The 20,957-nt window shown below is 40.6% G+C and overlaps 1 protein-coding gene across 2 annotated transcripts; it reads right to left on the bottom strand.

The window, feature by feature from the left end:
* Positions 1 to 244: 244 nt before the first annotated feature.
* On the bottom strand, positions 245 to 20,343 carry LOC135493676 (DNA-binding protein SMUBP-2-like). 2 transcript variants are annotated; one of them, XM_064781172.1, is made up of 13 exons: positions 20,179 to 20,343; positions 18,515 to 18,678; positions 17,758 to 17,950; positions 16,096 to 16,199; positions 15,094 to 15,254; positions 14,018 to 14,218; positions 12,860 to 13,182; positions 12,125 to 12,307; positions 11,320 to 11,657; positions 10,343 to 10,519; positions 9,613 to 9,781; positions 6,936 to 7,074; positions 245 to 4,004 (listed from the first exon to the last, which is right to left on the bottom strand). In XM_064781172.1, exons 1-13 carry the CDS (start codon positions 20,253 to 20,255, stop codon positions 3,057 to 3,059), a joined length of 3,177 nt encoding a protein of 1,058 aa, XP_064637242.1. In that variant the 5' UTR covers positions 20,256 to 20,343; the 3' UTR covers positions 245 to 3,056. The 2 variants fall into 2 exon arrangements, with proteins under 2 accessions (XP_064637242.1, XP_064637243.1); XM_064781173.1 differs by lacking the exon at positions 20,179 to 20,343 and adding an exon at positions 19,282 to 19,375.
* Between the last annotated feature and the right edge of the window lie 614 nt (positions 20,344 to 20,957).

The following is a 20,957-nucleotide window of genomic DNA, read 5'->3' on the forward strand; positions in this document are numbered from 1 at the left end:
AGATGTGAGAGACCCCTATTGGCGGCTTTGTGTAACTTTATCTTGCCTGCCTAGCTGCTGCCTATATTGTCCCTTTAAAGCTACAGCATGGTGGAATTGCGGCAGTTTTCTCTGAAGAGTGTGATCGTTCCATTGCTCCCTCACACATGTAGGTACAGACAGAAATGATGAAGAATGTACCGGACAGGTAAAAGATGGAATTGAAGCAGTTTCCTCAGAATTCAAATTCAAATCCTTTATTCATAAATAAAACGGGGATATACTCGGCTTCCTCGCGTATACCGTCTTTGGGCGCCATATTTTAGAGGCCCGAAGGGATTAACACCTCGCATACCAAATACAAAGGTAAGGCCCAGTGGATTGGACTGATTGGCTCAGATCATGGCGCAGACCCGTATGACCAGAGACACCCACTACTTGCAGTCCACTACCATTGGTCGAGGGGATTTTAAATGAATTGAATGGGTTGTATTACTAGACAATCGTGTTTAGGCATTATTCATGACGTGACCGAGGTGGAGCAAATGGACAATGCCCATTCATCACGTGGGCAAAGAAAAACCGCCCCGCATGTGGTGAACCCCATTGCGTACCCCACCTAATGTATGGAAACTGTTATTTTGCATTAGTGGTATGAAAAGTTGCATTAGTGGTATGAAAAGTATTTGTATCAATGTCTCTGCCATACAATTATTTGAAGTGGGAAACACGACATAAAGGTGCTTGGGGTCTAAATTTCTCAGTCCTCCTGTACATTAGATAATCAATGGAAGGGACCCCAGTGAAAAGATAGGGCAAATACACTTACAAGATTGCTATTGTCAGTTGGTGTGTGATAAGGGTATATACTCTTTCTCCGGAACTATAACACCAGATAACTCCACCCCGAACCAGTCAAATAATATTCACCATGTAAGACGTTAGAAGGCTGTCGTAATCAAAACGAATGTAGGTAATAAAGGCACTGGAAAAAAGGCACTGGAAAAAAAGGTACGGAAAAAAGGCACTAGGTAAAAAAGGCACTGGAAAAAAAGGCACTTGAAAAAAAGGCACTAGGAAAAAAAGGCACTAGGTAATTCAGGGTTCCCTCACCAATGACCTATTTCTACAAGATACAATAGTTTCACAAGAGTGGCTATTGACATCTAGCAAAACATTCTTGATGAGTCTCATTGCAGTTTTATTGGTGAGAAAGACTTGGAAGCACATTACACTTAGCACATTACACATATAGAAATGCACGGGGGGGGGGCACCCAAAATGAATTTTTAACCTAGAGATTTCCTGGTGCCTTTTTTTCCAGTGCCTTTTTTACCTAGTATAGCGATTTCCTGGTGCCTTTTTTTCCAGTGCCTTTTTTACCTAGTGCCTTTTTTACCCAGTGCCTTTTTTTCTAGTGCCTTTTTTACCTAGTGCCTTTTTTCCATAACTTTTTTCCAGTGCCTTTTTTTCCAGTGCCTTTATTACCGTCTACCAATCAAAACGGATCAGCCCAGGCCTTGACCTCGAGTTCTGTCTGCAATTTGACCAGGTATGACTGATATGCCTTGCTCTATTATAACAGGCTTTTGCTAGGGTCATGAATATTCACCATTAAGGTGGGCCTAGTGACTTTTCTTTGACTGGTGTTACAGTTATGGGGATAGAGTATATTGGAAAAACAGAAGTATAATTGCTAAAAATTCTATATATTAGACAAAACCTCATTATTTAAATTCAGTATATGTATCACCTAACAAGAGGGAAGAATGAGTCGAGCACCCTTCTATTTTTCAAGCAACACGCAAATGAGTGATTTAGTTGCTACAACCTGCACTTATAATTGCTGGAATGTGCAACAAAAATATCTCTTGTCTGCTTGTAAAACTGGTAACTGCTGATCAAGGTGATTACTAACTCTTGCACCTGCATTTACTGTAGAACAGAAAGTTTCAGGGGCAGGATATTTTCGTGAGTGGGTCATGTTCGCGAAGATATATCTTTATATATAGGCTTAATTACTGGACACAATGAGACATGTTGACAGTGGATTTGAGTACATTGTATTCTGATAATATACATCTACATTGTACGGTGCAGCATGGACTCACATGTATGTCAAGTACACAATATAATTTTTTTGAGAAAAATATTCTTGACTTGCGAAAATATTCTGACGCAAATATGTCCATCATTCAACATTTGCGAAAATGCTATGTTGTGAAAATTTTCTCTTCTACAGTACTAGCGCAAACAAGCATTTTTTGTTGCATGGAATCATGATTTTAAATCTCTAGTTTTCGATTTCTATTACACATCTTGTTAGACAGATGTCCATTAGACATCACATGTAAATGGTTGAGATGTAAATGTAAACATCAACAAAATAACAACTACTGGAAAACGTCAAATTTCTGTGAGCGCTTTTATTTTTGCAATTGCACCAACAAACGCGAACTTGTAGAAAGTGAGCGAAAATGTCAAATCTTATGCATTAAACCATTCAATTTTGGTAGCAAAGTATTAAATATGCAAGTCTATTGCGAAATGAAAATGAAAAAATTTGCGAATTCTCAGAGCGGTGAAAATTTCACAGTTTTAATACAGTATTTGACAATTCGTTCGATTGACATCAAGTTGACCGATGTCAAATGGACCTAATTGGCCATCATGGACGTCTAAAAGACATCACCAGATTTTTTCCTGTGAACTGGATTATCGACTTTATTGGCAGGACTAACTCCAGGGGCAGATCAAAGAAGGAAATTTCATGGTCAGATTCGAATATTTTTTCATAAATTAGGGGGACAGGGCTGAGATTGCCCTCCTTGGATCCGTGGCTGAAGCCTGGACAAACATAAAGGAAAACAAATTATCACCCAAATGGTGGCAGGGATAGATCTAAGATTCTGCAAAAGAGGGGCCCAGGGCCTTCATTTTGCATAATTTCATGGTCAAGTCTTTTGAGATTTTATTTCACTTTATTTCAATTTCGAAGACTTTCCTGAAGTAAGAGGTGCCCAGGCAAGGATTTCCCTCAAGCCTTGGATCCGTGCCTGACCACCATGGGTCCCAAATTATTTCTTATCTTCCTTCTTCTTTTTCTGCCTCTGCCCCGCCTTCTCATTCATTGCCTTATCGAGTTTACCCTGCAAATAAGCTTTCTTCTGAGCATTGGGCTTCTTATTCGGCACACCACTACCCCTATACAGAACGCCTTCCCGAATCAAAGTCTGCCTAGCAGCCAACTTGGCCTCATCACCACACCCATGGACCTCAGGTATATGATGCGACAAACAGAACCTCAAAGCACAAAAATCACATTTTTGGCCGACACAAGTCGTCGAAGTTTTACATCTCACAAAATTACAGACATTGTCAACTTTCGAAGCCGCGGCTATTAGAGCATCAAAATCATCACCGTCGATATTTTCTAACAATTTTACGCCCTTAGTTTTTGGTTTAGCACCTTTCTTTGATTTTGCACCTACATGGATGTTCCCAACACCGGAATTAGCACTTGCGCGCTGGCTGTATGAACCTGCGCCCATCACACCCTGCGCTTCCACCTGCTGCTCCTTGAATGTTCCACATCGAAGGAGGTGCAGGTCGTAATTGTTTTTAGGAATACCTTTGCCACATTTCTCACAAACAACAATTCCGGGGGTCTCAACTCGTACCAACACATCCTCATTTACACCTTCGACCTGTTTATCATTCACACCATCCGTTACCTCCCCATCACAAAACGTCCCACTAGAATGTTCCTTTTTCTTTTTCTTCTTATTTTTCCTTTTCTGTTTTCCTTCAATCTGAACTTCACTTTTTTCATCCATTTCTGGATCCATTTTTAAAGCTGGTTCAAAATCATTAAAGATTTTTGGGACATTTTTATTCGTTTCGTGAATTGAACTAGTACCGCTCTGTTCTTTCTTTGCATCATTCTTTTCCTTTTTTCTCATCACAATATGTCTTTTATCTCCTTCGCCTTGGCTGACATGAATCAAACCCAACTGCTCGCACACCTAAAACAAATATTTGAAAAAATCAAATGAGGACATATTGAAACAAAGTGGCTATTCTTACGTGACCGTAACAATAAAAATGTCAGCGATTTTAGGGATTAAACTGAAGATTAGGGGACACAGATTAGTGTTAGGGAAGGGTTAAGGAGGGGTTAGTGTTAGGTGTAAGGGACAGGGTCTAGGTGAGGTTTGGAGTAGGATTAAGGCTCAAAAGTGAAAATGACCGCCGTAAGAATAGCCAGTTGTTTACATGTAAAATGCATTAGAGACTGCCGTAATAATAGCCACAGTCATATTGAAAACCCACTTGATCACTGCTCTGCAATTAAAGCAACAAGATTTACTGATAAGAATGATGATCTTCAAAAGAACATTTTCAAGCACGTCACTCATTTCAGTGAAAGGCTGAAAAAACGAAATCTTCTGTTTCCGATTTCATGTTCACTGAACATGGATGGGTATAGGTGTTTATTATCCAAGATTTAAAAGCAGAGACAAGATAAAAGTAAATCAGAGACAACAGAGAGTGAAGCGGAGACAAGACAGAGTGAAGCAGAGACAAGATAGGGTATTAAGCAGAGACAGGATAGAGTAAAGCAGAAACAAGATAAAGTAAGCATAGACAATACAGAGTAGAGCAGAGACAAGATAAAGTAAGCCTAGACAAGATAAAGTAAGCTGAGACAAGGCAGAGTAGAGCAGAGACAAGATAAAGTAAGCGGAGACAAGACAGAGTGAAGCAGAGACAAGACAGGGTATTAAGCAGAGACAGGATAGAGTAAAGCAGAAACAAGATAAAGTAAGCATAGACAATACAGAGTAGAGCAGAGACAAGATAAAGTAAGCCTAGACAAGATAAAGTAAGCTGAGACAAGGCAGAGTAGAGCAAAGACAAAACAGAGTAAGCATAGACAAGACAGAGTAAAGCAGAGACAAGATAAAGTAAGCATAGACAACACAGAGTAAAGCAGAGACAAGATAAAGTAAGCAGAGACAACACAGAGTAGAGCAGAGACAAGATAAAGTAAGCATAGACAACACAGAGTAGAGCAGAGACAAGATAAAGTAAGCATAGACAGCACAGAGTAGAGCAGAGACAAGATAAAGTAAGCAGAGACAAGATAAAGTAAGCATAGACAACACAGAGTAGAGCAGAGACAAGATAAAGTAAGCAGAGACAACACAGAGTAGAGCAGAGACAAGATAAAGTAAGCAGAGACAACACAGAGTAGAGCAGAGACAAGATAAAGTAAGCATAGACAGCACAGTGTAGAGCAGAGACAAGATAAAGTAAGCATAGACAACACAGAGTAGAGCAGAGACAAGATAAAGTAAGCAGAGACAACACAGAGTAGAGCAGAGACAAGATAAAGTAAGCATAGACAACACAGAGTAGAGCAGAGACAAGATAAAGTAAGCATAGACAGCACAGAGTAGAGCAGAGACAAGATAAAGTAAGCAGAGACAAGATAAAGTAAGCATAGACAACACAGAGTAGAGCAGAGACAAGATAAAGTAAGCAGAGACAACACAGAGTAGAGCAGAGACAAGATAAAGTAAGCAGAGACAACACAGAGTAGAGCAGAGACAAGATAAAGTAAGCATAGACAGCACAGTGTAGAGCAGAGACAAGATAAAGTAAGCATAGACAACACAGAGTAGAGCAGAGACAAGATAAAGTAAGCAGAGACAACACAGAGTAGAGCAGAGACAAGATAAAGTAAGCAGAGACAAGATAAAGTAAGCAGAGACAACACAGAGTAGAGCAGAGACAAGATAAAGTAAGCAGAGACAAGATAAAGTGTGCAGAGACAAGATAAAGTAAGCAGAGACAAGATAAAGTAAGCAGAGACAAGATCAAGTAAGCAGAGACAAGATAAAGTGTGCAGAGGCAAGATAAAGTAAGCAGAGACAAGATAAAGTAAGCAGAGACAAGATAAAGTAAGCAGAGACAAGATAAAGTAAGCAGAGACAAGATAAAGTGTGCAGAGGCAAGATAAAGTAAGCAGAGACAAGATAAAGTAAGCAGAGACAAGATAAAGTGTGCAGAGACAAGATAAAGTAAGCAGAGACAAGATAAAGTAAGCAGAGACAAGAGAAAGTGTGCAGAGACAAGATAAAGTAAGCAGAGACAAGATAAAGTAAGCAGAGACAAGATAAAGTAAGCAGAGACAAGATAAAGTAAGCAGAGACAAGATAAAGTAAGCAGAGACAATATAAAGTAAGCAGAGACAAGATAAAGTAAGCAGAGACAAGATAAAGTAAGCAGAGACAAGATAAAGTGTGCAGAGGCAAGATAAAGTAAGCAGAGACAAGATAAAGTAAGCAGAGACAAGATAAAGTAAGCAGAGACAAGATAAAGTAAGCAGAGACAAGATAAAGTGTGCAGAGACAAGATAAAGTAAGCAGAGACAAGATCAAGTGTGCAGAGGCAAGATAAAGTAAGCAGAGACAAGATAAAGTCAGCAGAGACAAGATAAAGTAAGCAGAGGCAAGATAAAGTAAGCAGAGACAAGATAAAGTGTGCAGAGACAAGATAAAGTAAGCAGAGACAAGATAAAGTAAGCAGAGGCAAGATAAAGTAAGCAGAGACAAGATAAAGTAAGCAGAGACAAGATGAAGTGTGCAGAGGCAAGATAAAGTAAGCAGAGACAAGATATAAGCAAGCAGAGATAAGGCAGAGTAAAGTAGATGCAAAAGAGAGTAAGCATAGACAATACAGAGTAAAGCAGAGGCAAGATAAAGTAAGCCTTGAGAAGTAAAGTAAGTGAGTAAAGCAGAGACAAAACAGATACAAACAGAGTAGGCATAGAAAAGAGAGAGTAAAGCAGGGACAAAGCAGAGAGAGACAAGACAAAGTAAGCAGAGACAAGACAGACCACAGAGTGGAAACAGCCCAAGTAGGTGAGCTGAGCGTCATGAACTTGATACCTCATGTATAAGCCTCCTTTCTCTTGAGGTCAGCACTGATGGAAATGCATGCTCCTTTCTCTGGCTATTGTTAGCAAATGACTCGACAGTAAGTTGTAGCTCTAATAACTGGTCATTGTCTACTGGCACAGGAGCTTCCCTGTAATGAAAAAATGTAATTTCGATTAAAACATACAAAACAATTTTTATTAGGTCATGGGCCAAATCAAAAAAAGCTTTTTTTTAAATTTGTGACAACATTTCGGGGGCAGAATAAAAACTATATTATCATGATAGTAAGGTGCTTACTTAAAGGAAACCTAAAACGAAACCCTTATAAAAATGGGGAGTTTTGAACGGCCTGGTTGAAACCTATGGCGGGAATAAGCTTCCATTGATAAATCTTAGCAGTTTTGAGCTCCCCTCAGGTAGTTGATTATGTGAGCTAGGCATCTGGGTGACATTGCATAACATTACTGACTCCAGTCAATGAGCTGCATAGAAAGTAATCACCAATTTAGTTATTTTTACTACGTTCAGCTAGTCTAAATAAAGACTTGTGCCACGACTGGATCTCTTCAAGTAAGCACCTTTATAAAAGAGAGCCAGTCGTGGCACAAAATCTTTGTTTAGATTAGCTGAACGTAGTAAAAATAACTAAATTGGTGATTACGGGTACCTCTTAATATGCAGTTAATTACTGTAGTCAGTAATGCAATGCAACATTATGCAATGTTACCCAGGTTCCCAACTCACATAATCAACTACCTGGGGAAATTGAAACTGCTAAGTTTTATCAATGGGAGCTTATTGCCACCTAAAAGGTTTCAACCGGGCCGTTCAAAACTCCTCGTTTTTATAAGCGATCCGCTAAAGGTTTCCTTTAACATAAACCAGGTCGTTCAAAACTCCTCGTTTTTATAAGCGATTCGCTAAAGGTTTCCTTTAACATAAACCAGGTATATTGACATTCATAACTAGAAGATCCTGTCATCTATAACCTTAGTTCATCAGTCATATCTTTGAAGACAGCACTGAATGGTGCAAATTTGGCGTGAACAATCCTGTAGAAAACTGAAGTCAACCGAATAACATCTTCATCTACTTGTAGGCAGTTACCTTACTATTAAAAATAACTTGACTTTTATCATATTCTCGTTATCAAAGGCAGTATCTTGTTAATGAGCAACCATTTTTGGGGGAATTCTTTTTATTATGTGATGTTATCATCTAATTCATGACAAGAGCATTTTTACTCTGCTTCAAAATATTGTCCCAAAATACAGCTTTTCATTCTACCCACAGCCTATTTATTCAACCACTTTACTATGGGATGTACTTTGGCTTTTTTCGGCATTATTCAAGCCAGGAAAAACCATGAGGGGAGGTTCACCATATTTGTGACCTGTCACAGCGAAACCAGGTGCTTGTCGCACAGAAGATGAGCCTAAATGACACCAGGAGATAATCGAAGAAATTGATGTGCTCATATTTCACAAAAGGCAGACACAACAGAGAAATGAACAAACAGTCTGTCTCAACCTGCCAAGCTCAGAGCGGCATGCGCCTGGTTTTGCTGTGACGGGTCACATTTATTCAAAATGGTCATGAATGTAATGATAGTCTGTGTTCTAAGTTCTAAAATTGACTTTGTGTGTGACCTCCTAAACAATTTAATCGACATCGCATGTTAAAAACCGTTTTCAAATAAATACCTCAACAAAAGTAAGTCCCACCTAAACAATGAGGAACCGGCGCGATTTATCCGCCGCGTGGCGCTGCAATCGATCATACCAAAACTCTCCATTTCCAATGCATTATCATGTTATTTCTGAGCCCGAAAACGATCGCTTATTTTCGACCGATTTCGACGACGTTTGCATCTTCCTGTTTTAAATCTATTGAGCTATCAGTTTCTTAAGATAATTTTGCGGAAAATATGCGCGATGCCAGTTAAAAGCTACGTTTTCTGTTGTTGAAATCCTGTGCAAAAATGTACGTAATGGTTTCCCGTGATTGACCTCATGCGACGTCAACAGACCAGAAAATGACGTCATGGCGTCAGAAGGTACGATCGATTGTGGCGCCCCCACTGGCATTTATCTTAACACCGGTTCCTCATTGGTTATAATTTCTAAAGTATCCACGACAATGCAATGAAAATTGCAGGACATCATCATACAATCATTAGGCAGAATGAGTGAAAAGGACAGGCGCATACCTATTGTTATGCATGAATGATCTTCAATTGAATGAAAAAAGTGCCATTTCAAAAATAACAACATTTGTGGCATGTTTCAGAGAGTATTTTTAACCACAACTGATTTCAAGGCCCACACTGCCAGTCAATTTCAGTGTTGAGGCATTGGTGGATCAGTAACTTCTGTTATTTTTGAAACGGCACGTTTTTCATTCAATTGACGAACATTCATGCGTAACAACAGGAAGGCCCTTGTCCTTTTCACCGAAAATACCTAATGATGGTGTGATGATGTCATGCCATTTTCATCGCATTGTCGTGGATACTTTAGAAATTATGACCAATTGTTTAGGGGGGACTTACTTTTGTTGAGGTGTTTATGATTTTTAGATACGGGTTACCGGTATTTCAATTAGTAGCTGGAGACTGAAAACTGTAAAAATCCCTGAGAAGTAAATGCAGGTAAATGCTACTCCAAGGACTGCAAAAGCCTAATACCTCTTGATAGCAGGCCCTTCCCTTCGGTCAGTAGCTGTCGACTTTGGCTTTCCCTTTTCTTTATTTTGCTTCTTGTTGACCTTTGGCTTTGCGCCACCCTGATTGGCTGTCTGTTTGAGCTGATCTGTCAAATGTGCAGGTCGCTGTGACGTCTCGCCAATCGAGTGATCTAGGAAGAAAAAATCATTTTACAAAGCACACTGTAGACGTCCTGACGAGGGTAATTGCAATTACCCTCGTCAGAATGGCCGACCGGACCCCGCGGATTTTCTCCCAATTAGAGTTCTTCGAACGTCCCAAAAAGTAGTCAGGATGTGCATAAAAGTGTGCTTAACATAATGAATGCGTTGCCTTTGCGTAATTTTTCACCAACGCCAAGAAAATAGCCTGTAAAGTTCGAGTCCAAGACGAGGGTAAGTGAATTCGATGTTGTCTTTCCTTTAAATGGGAGAAAATCGGGTGAAACTTACCGAAGCGGCGGTGTCCAGTCGGCCATTTTGACAAGGGTAATTGCAATTACCCTCATCCGGTAGTCCACAGTGTTGCGTCTAAACCGAGATGGCGACATACTTAACTCAAAAGATAATCGACTTTTCCAAGGATTTAAAAGAAATATATCAGCGGTGTTTTTCATAGCAACTCCAGCATCAAATCAAGGGAAATGTCCAGATAACCCTTTCGGTTTCAAGGAAGGTGGAGGTGGCTAGGGGAGCCTAAAGGGTTAACTTACCTTGCTGATATTGATGTGCCGACCTTACTTCCCCTTTCCCGCTCATATAGTCGACCAATGACTTTAGAAATCCATGATGACCAACGGTCTGAGTATCACAAATGACCGCTAGGTGACGCCGAGCTCTAGTGATGGCCACATTGATACGTCGGTCTTCGGCCAGGAAACCAACTTCACCTGATGGAAAAAAGATGACAAAGTGAATCAAGGTATACATGTATAAATTCTAAAGGAAGGAATGCGTGCAAGAAACAGGTAACTCACACTCTCTGTGAAATCGAGTCCATGGTATCATTTTGTTCATCCGACCCTCCTCTATCCACTGCAACAATTTTTACAGTCCGAATCAGAAATGACATCCATCCTGCTTCGCGTCACAAATGCGCAATGTACACGGAGTTGCACGTCAAGGTACGATTTTTTTTAAAAACACGACTTGTAAAATATTGCTAAACCTCTATATGTATGTTTTGTCATCAATAAAGAGTAAAAGATTTTTAAAAACATTGTCATTGGTATGATTTCGAAAAGAAAAACGAACTTGTAAGTTAGAATGCGGTAATTGTAGCCCCGGTTTAATTGTATTGATTGATATCCCCATGCATCTAACAATGCAGGGGCTACAATTACCCCATTCTACCCTATTATATATGACACTTCAGAAGTTGGCCCAGAAGTGGTGACGGTATGGTTTAGACAATGGGAGACTGCTAAAATGTCGAATCGGGAACGATTGCATCCTCGCTTTGCCAGTAGGCAGATGCAACATTTTAGCAGTCTCCCATTGTCTAAACCGTATGGTCGCCACTTCCGGGCCAACTTTTAAAGTGTCATATATAATAGGGTAGAATGGGGTAATTGTAGCCCCAGTTTATTTGTAGCCCCTGCATTGTCAGATGCATGGGGATATCAATCAATATCAGTTTTGTCATGAATAAAGAGTAAGAGATAAACAAAAAACATTGTCCTGTTGGTACCTTTTTCGTTACTCCTCACCAACGATATCACTACCGCCTCCTTCTCCCTCCCCTGAAACGAATCGACCGACTTGATCTCGAGTTTCTGGTACTTGTGCGCAAGTCTCATCCTCAACAGTTCAACTTGGAGATTATACGGCGCGATTACGGCGATTGTCTCAGGTTTAACCCCGCTGGAGATAAGACTTTCGACGTGCACGGCCACAAGGTCTGCCTCGCCCTCGTTGGCTTTGGAGATTTGCTCAGGTAGCTGGAGCTCCGGCAGGTCGCAGCCAGCAGTGTCTATCAGCAGTAACGGTAGTCTTGTCTCTTCGGAGTCTTCAACCTCTGGCAAGTCACTGAGGAATACAGAGAACAATATGTAAATGCACATACAGTGTACTGCATTTGTCTGTCCAAATGGTCTCCTTTACGGAGAGGTTCCACTGAATCTGTCAAGTTCCATTTCAATGAGGAACCTGCACAACAAAACCTGCCAATAGGGGGCCCTGCAGGCAAGTGGACCATGGTTGTATGAGAAAGCCATTTCCCGGGTCAATGATTATTGAATTTTTGAATATTTCGTCCCTTAATTACTCTACATGGGGAAATAGCACCAAAAATATTGTTGTATTGGTCCTTAATTCTATTTTGATGAATTTGATGAATATAGGGAGAAAATCAACAACACTTTATTTTAATGGAAAATGCACTGGAAGTGTACCTTATAGTACTGGTGCTGCCATCTGGATTTTTAGTTCTGCAGGTTCCTCATTGGAAATGGAAGTTACTTTATTGACTGAGGTAAAATATGTGCCTTACATACCTGAGCAAGTGTTTTGCCACGGATTCATGAGCCACGAGTTTGCCATTGTAGAGCTGTTCTGACGACCACTGCATGATCAACTCGTTCATCCGATACTGTGTGGTCAGCATCCTCATCACTTGATCACCGGACTGCTTCAGAACTCGCTCCATCAAGGTCACTTCAAGGCCGTCTTTCGCAGCTCTGAAAAATGCACAAGAATTATTCAAACTGTGAAATGATCATGGCACTAAAAGTTCAAAAAAACAAAATTTTAAGTTTGCACGTTGATAAATTATAATGAATAGGGCTAGTTTTCTAGTGAAAGATCAGATACTTCAGAATTTATTGATACCCTGGAAACTTCCGGGGATATCAAGAAGAAGAGACACACCACATACCGTAAACTGTCGATTTTTCACGCATTTTTTTTCAGATCATGGAGATATTTGGCAAGCCGCCCGCTGAACAAGCATGACTTTTTTTGTCTTGTTGGGAGAGCCCTCTGCCCAACAGCACTGAAAATAAATCCAGTTCGACAAGCCAGCCTTGCCAAACAGGTCAAGGATTCTGCCTTGTTTGGCGAACTGGAGACTCTACGATATATTAGCCTATTATCACACTTTTGCGAGCTGTCGCCAATTCATGGATCATGCGCCAATTCATGGATCATGCCAGTTAAACAACCAGTGGACATTTAGGCATGAGGACATTTTGATTCTCAATAAGACAGAGGTGGCGCTCACAATTTCTTACTTTTTCGACATGATAGTAGGAGGCAACTGCTGGTGGTCTCCAGCTAGGATGCACCGCGGTCCATTCAGCAGAGCAATCCAGCAAGCAGCTTCCAGCGCCTGTGAACACTCGTCAATCACAACCAGGTCAAAATGTCCGTCTTCTAAATATTTCAGCGGGCCATCTCGCGTGGCACTTGTCAGGGTTGACAAGACGACATCGGCACGTCGTAGAATATCTTTAGTGGCAGCGGATTCTCTCTCCCGGAGTTCCTTCCTGAGATGTTTCATATCTTCTCGTAATGACTGCCTAGATCCTCTGTCTTTAACTTTCTTCATTTTTGCCTGGAAAAACGAATTTGGCATGATCAAAGTGTAAAACAGATGGGATTGGTGAAATATTGTTGTAGTACATTGTACTTGTACACTATCAATTGCAAATCATCTGCTGCAAAATTGAAATATTTTCCTTCAAAATCTAAGAATATAATAAAGTGATGGAAAAGTTGCCAACCATAGCCTGTATATATATACTGGCTTTTGTGAAATTATTGAAACCAAGGCCTGCAACCTGTCCTCAGTGCCTCTCAGAGATGGCAGCACACTTAGGTCATGGAATAGAACTTCACGACAAGTGTGAGTGAGAGGGCAACTGAAGAAGAGGGGCTTAGTCATGTAGGTAAACCTCTCACTGTGAGAATGCATGAATGTAGTTTCATGAATTTATCTTAACTTTGTGAAATGGTGCATTTTCCAAAAATAGTCACAATCTGCATAGTTTCAATATTCTTGATGATCTAATTGCACTTTTGCCCATCCTGAGGAAAGGTATACTTTTAAAATGAAATTCGAGAGGAAACAATATGCAATTGATTGACTAGAAAAATGCCGGGCATCAAGGCAAGAATGCCGGGCATCAAGGCAACAGAGGAGAGCATCAGAGGTAACAATGCGGGACATCAAGCCAACAATGCGGGGCATCAAGGCAATAATGCAGGGCATCAAGTCAATAATGCAGGGCATCAAGGCAACAATGCTGGAAATCAAGGCAACAAAGGAGAGCATCAGAGGTAACAATGCAGGGCATCGAGGCAACAGGGGAGAGCATCAGAGGTAATTGCCTTCGATGCCTCTGCGCTAGGATAAATTCGAGCACTGAAATATACATGTAGCATTTTACCATAGTTTGGTCCATATCCCTCCTGACGTCCTCAACTAGTTTCGTCTCGTCACTGTACGATAGTATAGCATCCAAGGAGTACTTCTGTATATTGTGTAGCACCCTAGCAGGATGGCCAAGCCGAACAATACGTGAGCCCTTCTCACCGAGTCGCTCCACTAGATTATCGACGGCGATATTTGACGGAGCACATGCCAGCACCTGTTGTGGCGAAATGAAAAATATTTACTGGAACATGTATATAAGAGCACTTAATTTTGATGGGCGTTTTATTTTTGTTGACTTACATGTATATGTAGCGAATGATCTGGATTCGTAAACAAAAATTGTACGCTGCAAATATTTGGCACTTTACAGCACAACATCTGACAACAAGAGTTTCCTGGAAGGCGGCTGATGACCATAAATTATGCATTTCAACAGAGGGCTAAGGCTTACACAATTTGTTAAAGAATTTGGAAATTTAATTCAATTTTGAAAATTACCAATCGTACAAAAATGCCATGTTTCATACGAGACATAAAATACACTTGGATGCAAGCCCACTCAAACCTTTTACATTAAGAATAACATCAAATAATTTTTTCACCAACTTTTAGCCTCATAACTTTTAAACAACCATCATCTCCAAGGAGACGAGCAACAGGAAGCTGGGAACCATCCTACTGAGTTCAGAGTAGACATTTCAAAGAGAATCAACTGGCATTTGAAATGTAACATAGGAGGGCACCGCAGACCACAGAGGAAATCTACGGCATCAGAGAAAGTGGCAATCCCTACCACATAAAGATTTGCTCCAACTGGGTACTCAAGCAGGGTACTTACATTGGTCTTAAGTCACTTATTTATGGCTCTTCATCGTTCAGACATAAGGCCACAACGGAATCTGTATACTTCTCTCCGTCCTACGCCACCTTGGCTGCCTAGTCCCAAGTGAATCATATCTCCCTCAGCTCAGCTGTCATACTCAAACTAGTTCTTAGCCATGTGGTCCTTGGGTGGTAACAGTTTCTTTCATTGTACCACTCTTTACAGCCCTGATTAATACCACATTATCAGCATTTAGTGAGACTAACCTTCATTTTCAAACTGATGGCTTGACGAATGATCTCGATGACAGTCGTGGTTTTTCCAGTCCCAGGTGGCCCATGGATGATAGCAACATCCGACTGATTCAGGGCGAACTTCACAGCCTCTCTTTGCGATGCATCTAAATTCTCATTTAGGAACACCAGATCTAGAAACAAAGGAAGATAACTTCTTGAACATCTGAGTTCCAATAATGCCTTTCGGGACTCGTGATAGAGAAAGAAAAACGTCAGAGTAAAACGTCAAAGAAAATTGGGTCAGTGTTGGGAAACGGATTTGCAAATTATGACTAACAGGAATTGGGATGGTCAAAATTCTTTCAGAATGTTATTTTGATTAATTTTTTCTGAAAGGACCCTTTACCCTTTTGGGTATAATCGTCACGCTATGATCCTTATTCAATGTTCATTTCAAGTAAGTATTTTGCATGGAGAAGATGCCACTCTATGCCTTCCCCTGCATCTACTTAAAACTTCACTTACAAAAGATAATTCTTATCTATTATACAACTCAACCCATTGCTGCAATACTGTAAAAGTCAAACATCAAAGAGAACCATTGCGGAAAATAACAAATTGTTTAATGACTAAACTTCGTGCAAAACACGTTTACATTTTACTAAAGCACACACTGGTGGAGACTGGCCTCCTTAGCCCTTGTTGGCAACCAGTCTAGGAGAAAAAACTCTGAATTAAAACCATGTAGTCAGGTTTGTTAGCTAGAATTAAGAAGACAGAACCTCCAAAAATAAAACCTAATTGACCAAAGATGGAGCACACCGGTCAGGCCATACCAGCGTCCAACCACACGTGCACGCAACAACAGCCAGTAATGCCTAAACACACCACTTTATTTCATTGTGGCATCAGACCTATGGTTTTTCAACAGTTCTCAACCACAGCACTGAAGTTACAGTTAAGGCAGGTTGAAGAAGATGATCAAAGCAAACCATAATGGGTGCAAAATGTTAACTCTTTCCATGTTCTCACCATTAGTTATGTTCAGCGGCGGCTTTAACTCCGAACTACCAAACAGGACATTCACCAGATGATTACTTGGACCCGAGCGGTAGTTCTTCAGGTCACCGAGAGCCCTGAAAGAAAACTTAAGCGATCAGAAACACAATATCAAAGGGCCAAGCGGACGGTTTATAGGATGTTCAAACTGTTCATACCAAAATGGCTTCCGACAGAGCCGTCACTACCCAAAAAATATCCACTGAAAATGGCACTGGACAGAACTTTTAAATCTATTTCCCAATGTCAATAAACGCTATCAAAGTCACAAACACACATAAGAGTCCTGTATATAACGCTACGACATGCATGACTACTTGCAGCCTTGGTGTTCAGTACACATAGGGGCTCTAGCAAAATTTAAGTGAAGCCAATAGAAATGAAATATGTTAGTTTCTCCTGCAACCTCCTACCTCCTCCCCACAGAAACTAAAATATCATGATTTTGGCTTAACTTTCCATAGCCTTGTGTCGCACCTTTTGACTTATGGCACTTTGTGACAAACTTCAAGGCGGGATCCTAATCTACTTGAGTGCAAGTGGTTAAACAGGGTGTCTGGAAGTTCTGGCAGTCACCAGCTACTCTTGAAAAGTAGGAGGCTACCAGGCATTAGGGAGCAGATTTGGGCATTTTGAGGGCCAGAAAATGCTTCAGGAAGGGTCATAAATATATACCCAGTCTAAGAAAAAAAGAAATTCAATTTTTTTTTTGGAGGCTTTTTTTGGAGAAAAAAAATATAAAAAAATATAATGGCTTCACTTTAATTTTGCTACAACCTCTTACAATGCAATTCCATATCAAGATATCCGTCACAAAATATAGAGAATATTGGGTAAAATGCTGGGGCCACCTATCTGTGGTCGACAAACTATTCCAACCCATTCAAAACCTTTTTTTACTTTGAGACAAGCACGATGGTGAATAAGATTTGATATACCTGTTAAGGGCCAATAGATTCACCAGAATCTGCCATCAAATAAGTTTTAAAATGGTTAAAGTAAATCCATCCAGTTCCTTTCATACACAATAGACCGTAAGCGAAAATAAATTTCGGCTATTTTGAAAAGACCTTTTCACAGGCATTGTAAGTTTACCCCGACATAAAAGTCATGTTTTTAATCAAATCATTACCAAAAGCCCCTTTTAATATCATGAACATTGGAAGACATGGACAATTTCAAGTAAATTGCTTGAATAAGCTTGAATATTTTTACTTTTTGCCATGGCAAACAAACATTGCCTGTGAAAAGGGTCGTTTCAAAATGGCCGAGGTTTGTTTTCGCATGGTTTCTATTTCATCAGCTACAAAGGATTCCAGCAAGTCTATTGCGGCCCGAAACCAGTATAATGTTAGGGTTATACTGCAAGAAAAAAAATCAGGGTACGGAACATTAAGGCCGCCGAAATCTAGACGTCCGTAGAAGCGATTTCCCGACGTATGAGACGCAAAAAACATGCATCAGAAATGCGGAATTTCATGCCATTCACGCATTTTTTTGGGTACGTATCTTTACCCTATGATATTTTTGGGTATGTAATTTTCCCCTTTTCTTTCAGTTTTACCCACCTGGTGGAAATCCTGATTTTGAATCACCACTGTGATAACAAGAGTCACACAGCTCATCTATCCTTACCTTCTTAATCTTTTATATGTGATGTCATTGGCCAGTTTAACCAATTTATATTTCTCTGTATCTGCATCCAAGTCGAGGGCATCGAGTGACTCATCAAATGCTATGCTAACGCTCTTCTGACGAACTTGAGATACAATTCCCGTAGCAGTAGTCTCAATCTGCTCATGCGATGGGCTGAGGGCAACTATGTCACCTGAAGAGGAAGCAGATTTGGTAAATAGTATCTAATTTACTGGTACAGTAAAACCTCTCTATTAAGGACACCCTCAGGACTGACGAGTGCTGTCCCTAATAGAGAGGTGTCCTGGTTAGGGCACGCAGCTGCAGCTGCGCCGATAAATGGAAATGATGCTACGTCTTAGCGGGTTGAGGTGAACTTGGATCCTGGCGTGCACCCACTTGGTGGGAAAGTCATTCGCACCAGGACTTGCACGTACTGAAAATAACGAATAACGCGTTTTTCTACAATCTAAGATTTGAAACAAAATTGGAAAAGCATCAAACACGTTCAGAAAAATAGTTTACTGATGAACCAGAAGAAGAACAAATATACTGCAATAAAAAGCCGACCATTCCTTTAAAGGGCCATCAGCTCATTACCAATACGCCCTTCCACTCATAGCTCTAGGTCAATATTTGGACCAAGATTAACTTAGATACGGTATGCCAAGCAGATAGAGAATAATTTAAACCGAATTTTAGCTGAAATTCTTGAAATCCAGACTATAATATGGCGAAGTGAATATGTGAAAAATACCTGGACTCATATTATGTGATGGCATTTCCTTATCTTGCCAGAAAGGTTCAAAGGTCAAGACGGTCCTTCCAAACAATCCAGTCCGACGGCTGCCAAGTCGTAAGTTGAGCAGGCACACACCTCTCCGCTGCAGCTCTTTGGCAGGAACATTTTCAAGCAGTGATCTGAAAGTTACATTTATACATGTAAATTATGACAATTGTACGATTTAAAAATAAACTGGTCACCTAGAAGTAGTAGGCCTAGATAGGGACCGGACAGTCAGTAAGTAAATACTAAAATACTTAATAGTGTCTTATAATGTTATATTATAACTCACACAACGTAGTGAGTGTAATGGTTACGTATGTATAAAGTATAAACAAAATTCATATATCCATCATGTCCATCGAATCTGAAAAAATTTGTGCAGACCCATGACAATTCTGGTTCCGGTAGAGTTTGTTGCATTCCATACGGGCCGCGCCTTCATTCACGACGCACCGCACCCACAGTTACCACGTCGGACGTGATTCCCATTGCTTCCTTCCTCGTGACGCAATTATTTCATGACGTCATGAGCCATTGACCATTCACACAAGTAGATTTATTCACACCGGCGCCACTGAAGTGCGGGTGTGGGACATCATTTATTTAAAAATTGTCTGCTAGGACATACAGGACAACGTCGGCGGAGACAGTTGTGACATTTCATTGCAGACAAAGCAAACGTCCTCTTCTTCTCGATTAACGCACTTTACTTCAAAAAAAGTCAGTTTTAACACTACTAAATCCAGATCCAGTCACGTGATTCCAGATCCAGTCACGTGATTTCTAGTAACTGCCAAACTCGACCCAGTGCCGGAACTGTGAAGTAATGATGTAGGTCACGTGGTCAGAGTGCAGGAGTTCCCGTACCGCCTTGCTATCCGATTTAGCATCTACCGTTCCGGAACGACATCAGCGCCTCTAGTGTCAAGATCGTAAATTTGCCATTCTTGAATTTGGCGCCAAACGAATCCAAAAAAACGCGTTAAAAAATTAAGAATATATCAGCTACAAAAATTCGTTATTAACTAACTGGTGAAGAAACATAGTTTTTTTACATACACAAATATCTAGGCTAGCAGGTGGAAAATTCAATTATTATTTCACCACAAAGAGCTGCTTCTGTCAGCAGATATGAGACAGCTACCGGGGCGGGGACTATTTCTTTATGGGGCCTTATTGTTCAGCGTCTCCAAGGAATTCTATTTTTAGAGTCCAATGGGGGGGGGGCTTGGGGGGGGCCTTCCCCCCCCCCAATGTACTGACTAAAACCTGTCACTTTCAGAGAACGGGGAGGGGGTTTGGGGGACTCATCCCCCAATGTACTGGCTAAATATGTCAGAAGGACGGGGGTTTGGGGGGCTCCCCATGTCAAACAGTTGTGTGAGTTCACTAGAGCTTGCTCTTTACATATTAGCATTATAAGACACTATTTTAGTTCCAAAGTGGAACTTCGGTCCAAGATATGACGATGGTACGGAGATGTCTTGTGTGTACCAATGGACCATTCAAAGAAAACACTGCGTTGGGCTAAACTTGCTATAATTTATATAATTTGTACACAAAATACATATTCAATTTGTTTTTGGGACACCCCGTGAACAAATCTTGCCATTTTGGAAGTGGTCAAAACTCGCCTCGTTTCTTCCTTTTCGGTTTCTCTTTCAAGCTCAATAAGAGTCTGTGTCTTGTCAACATATACATCAATATCCATGCCGGATGGCTTTTGCAATTTTGTGTCAGATATAAGCAGAAAATGGGAGAGTTAATGCCGAAAACAAACTGAAAAAAATCGTCTTGCGTTATTTCGATTTTGTCATATTCCATCGAAGCCGACGAACCTCTCAATTCAGCCGAAGACCGTGTCCTGTCGTTTCCAGAAATGCATTTCCTAATAGTAAAGCTAATTTTACACGATATCCATCCTGTCAACTGGACTGACTTCTTTACATTTGGGTTCCTGTCCTGGCCTCTATATGCATTTCCCGTGCTCTAAATGTCTTAATTAGTTCCTATATCTGTCCCCAAATTAAAGGGGACAGCCTTCGCCGGATTGAGTCTACATTATGTGATCTTGGAGGAATTATACTTGACAAGTATAATTCCTCCAAGATGTGATGAAGAGTGATGTTGTAGGAAACCTTTTAGAAACTTCGGGAGGATTGATGCAGGAGCAAAACTAAGGGGAGGATCACCCGCATTCTTCTAACAGTAACTTCGACCTTCCTCTTGCCCGCAACTAGGACGAATAGGGACGAATAGGGAGGACCCCATTCCATCATGTAAAATACCTCTGGTGTGCCTTTCATGACAGGGGCTCCGCCAGGGAGGTCAAGGGGTCTGGATATCCTGCACGCGAGTATACCCTTCAAATTCCAAGACTAGTTGCAGTTGAAAGAGTATTGTTCAAGCTTAC

This window comes from Lineus longissimus, chromosome 9 (assembly GCF_910592395.1).
Source record: "Lineus longissimus chromosome 9, tnLinLong1.2, whole genome shotgun sequence".
Lineage (NCBI taxonomy): Eukaryota > Metazoa > Nemertea > Pilidiophora > Heteronemertea > Lineidae > Lineus > Lineus longissimus.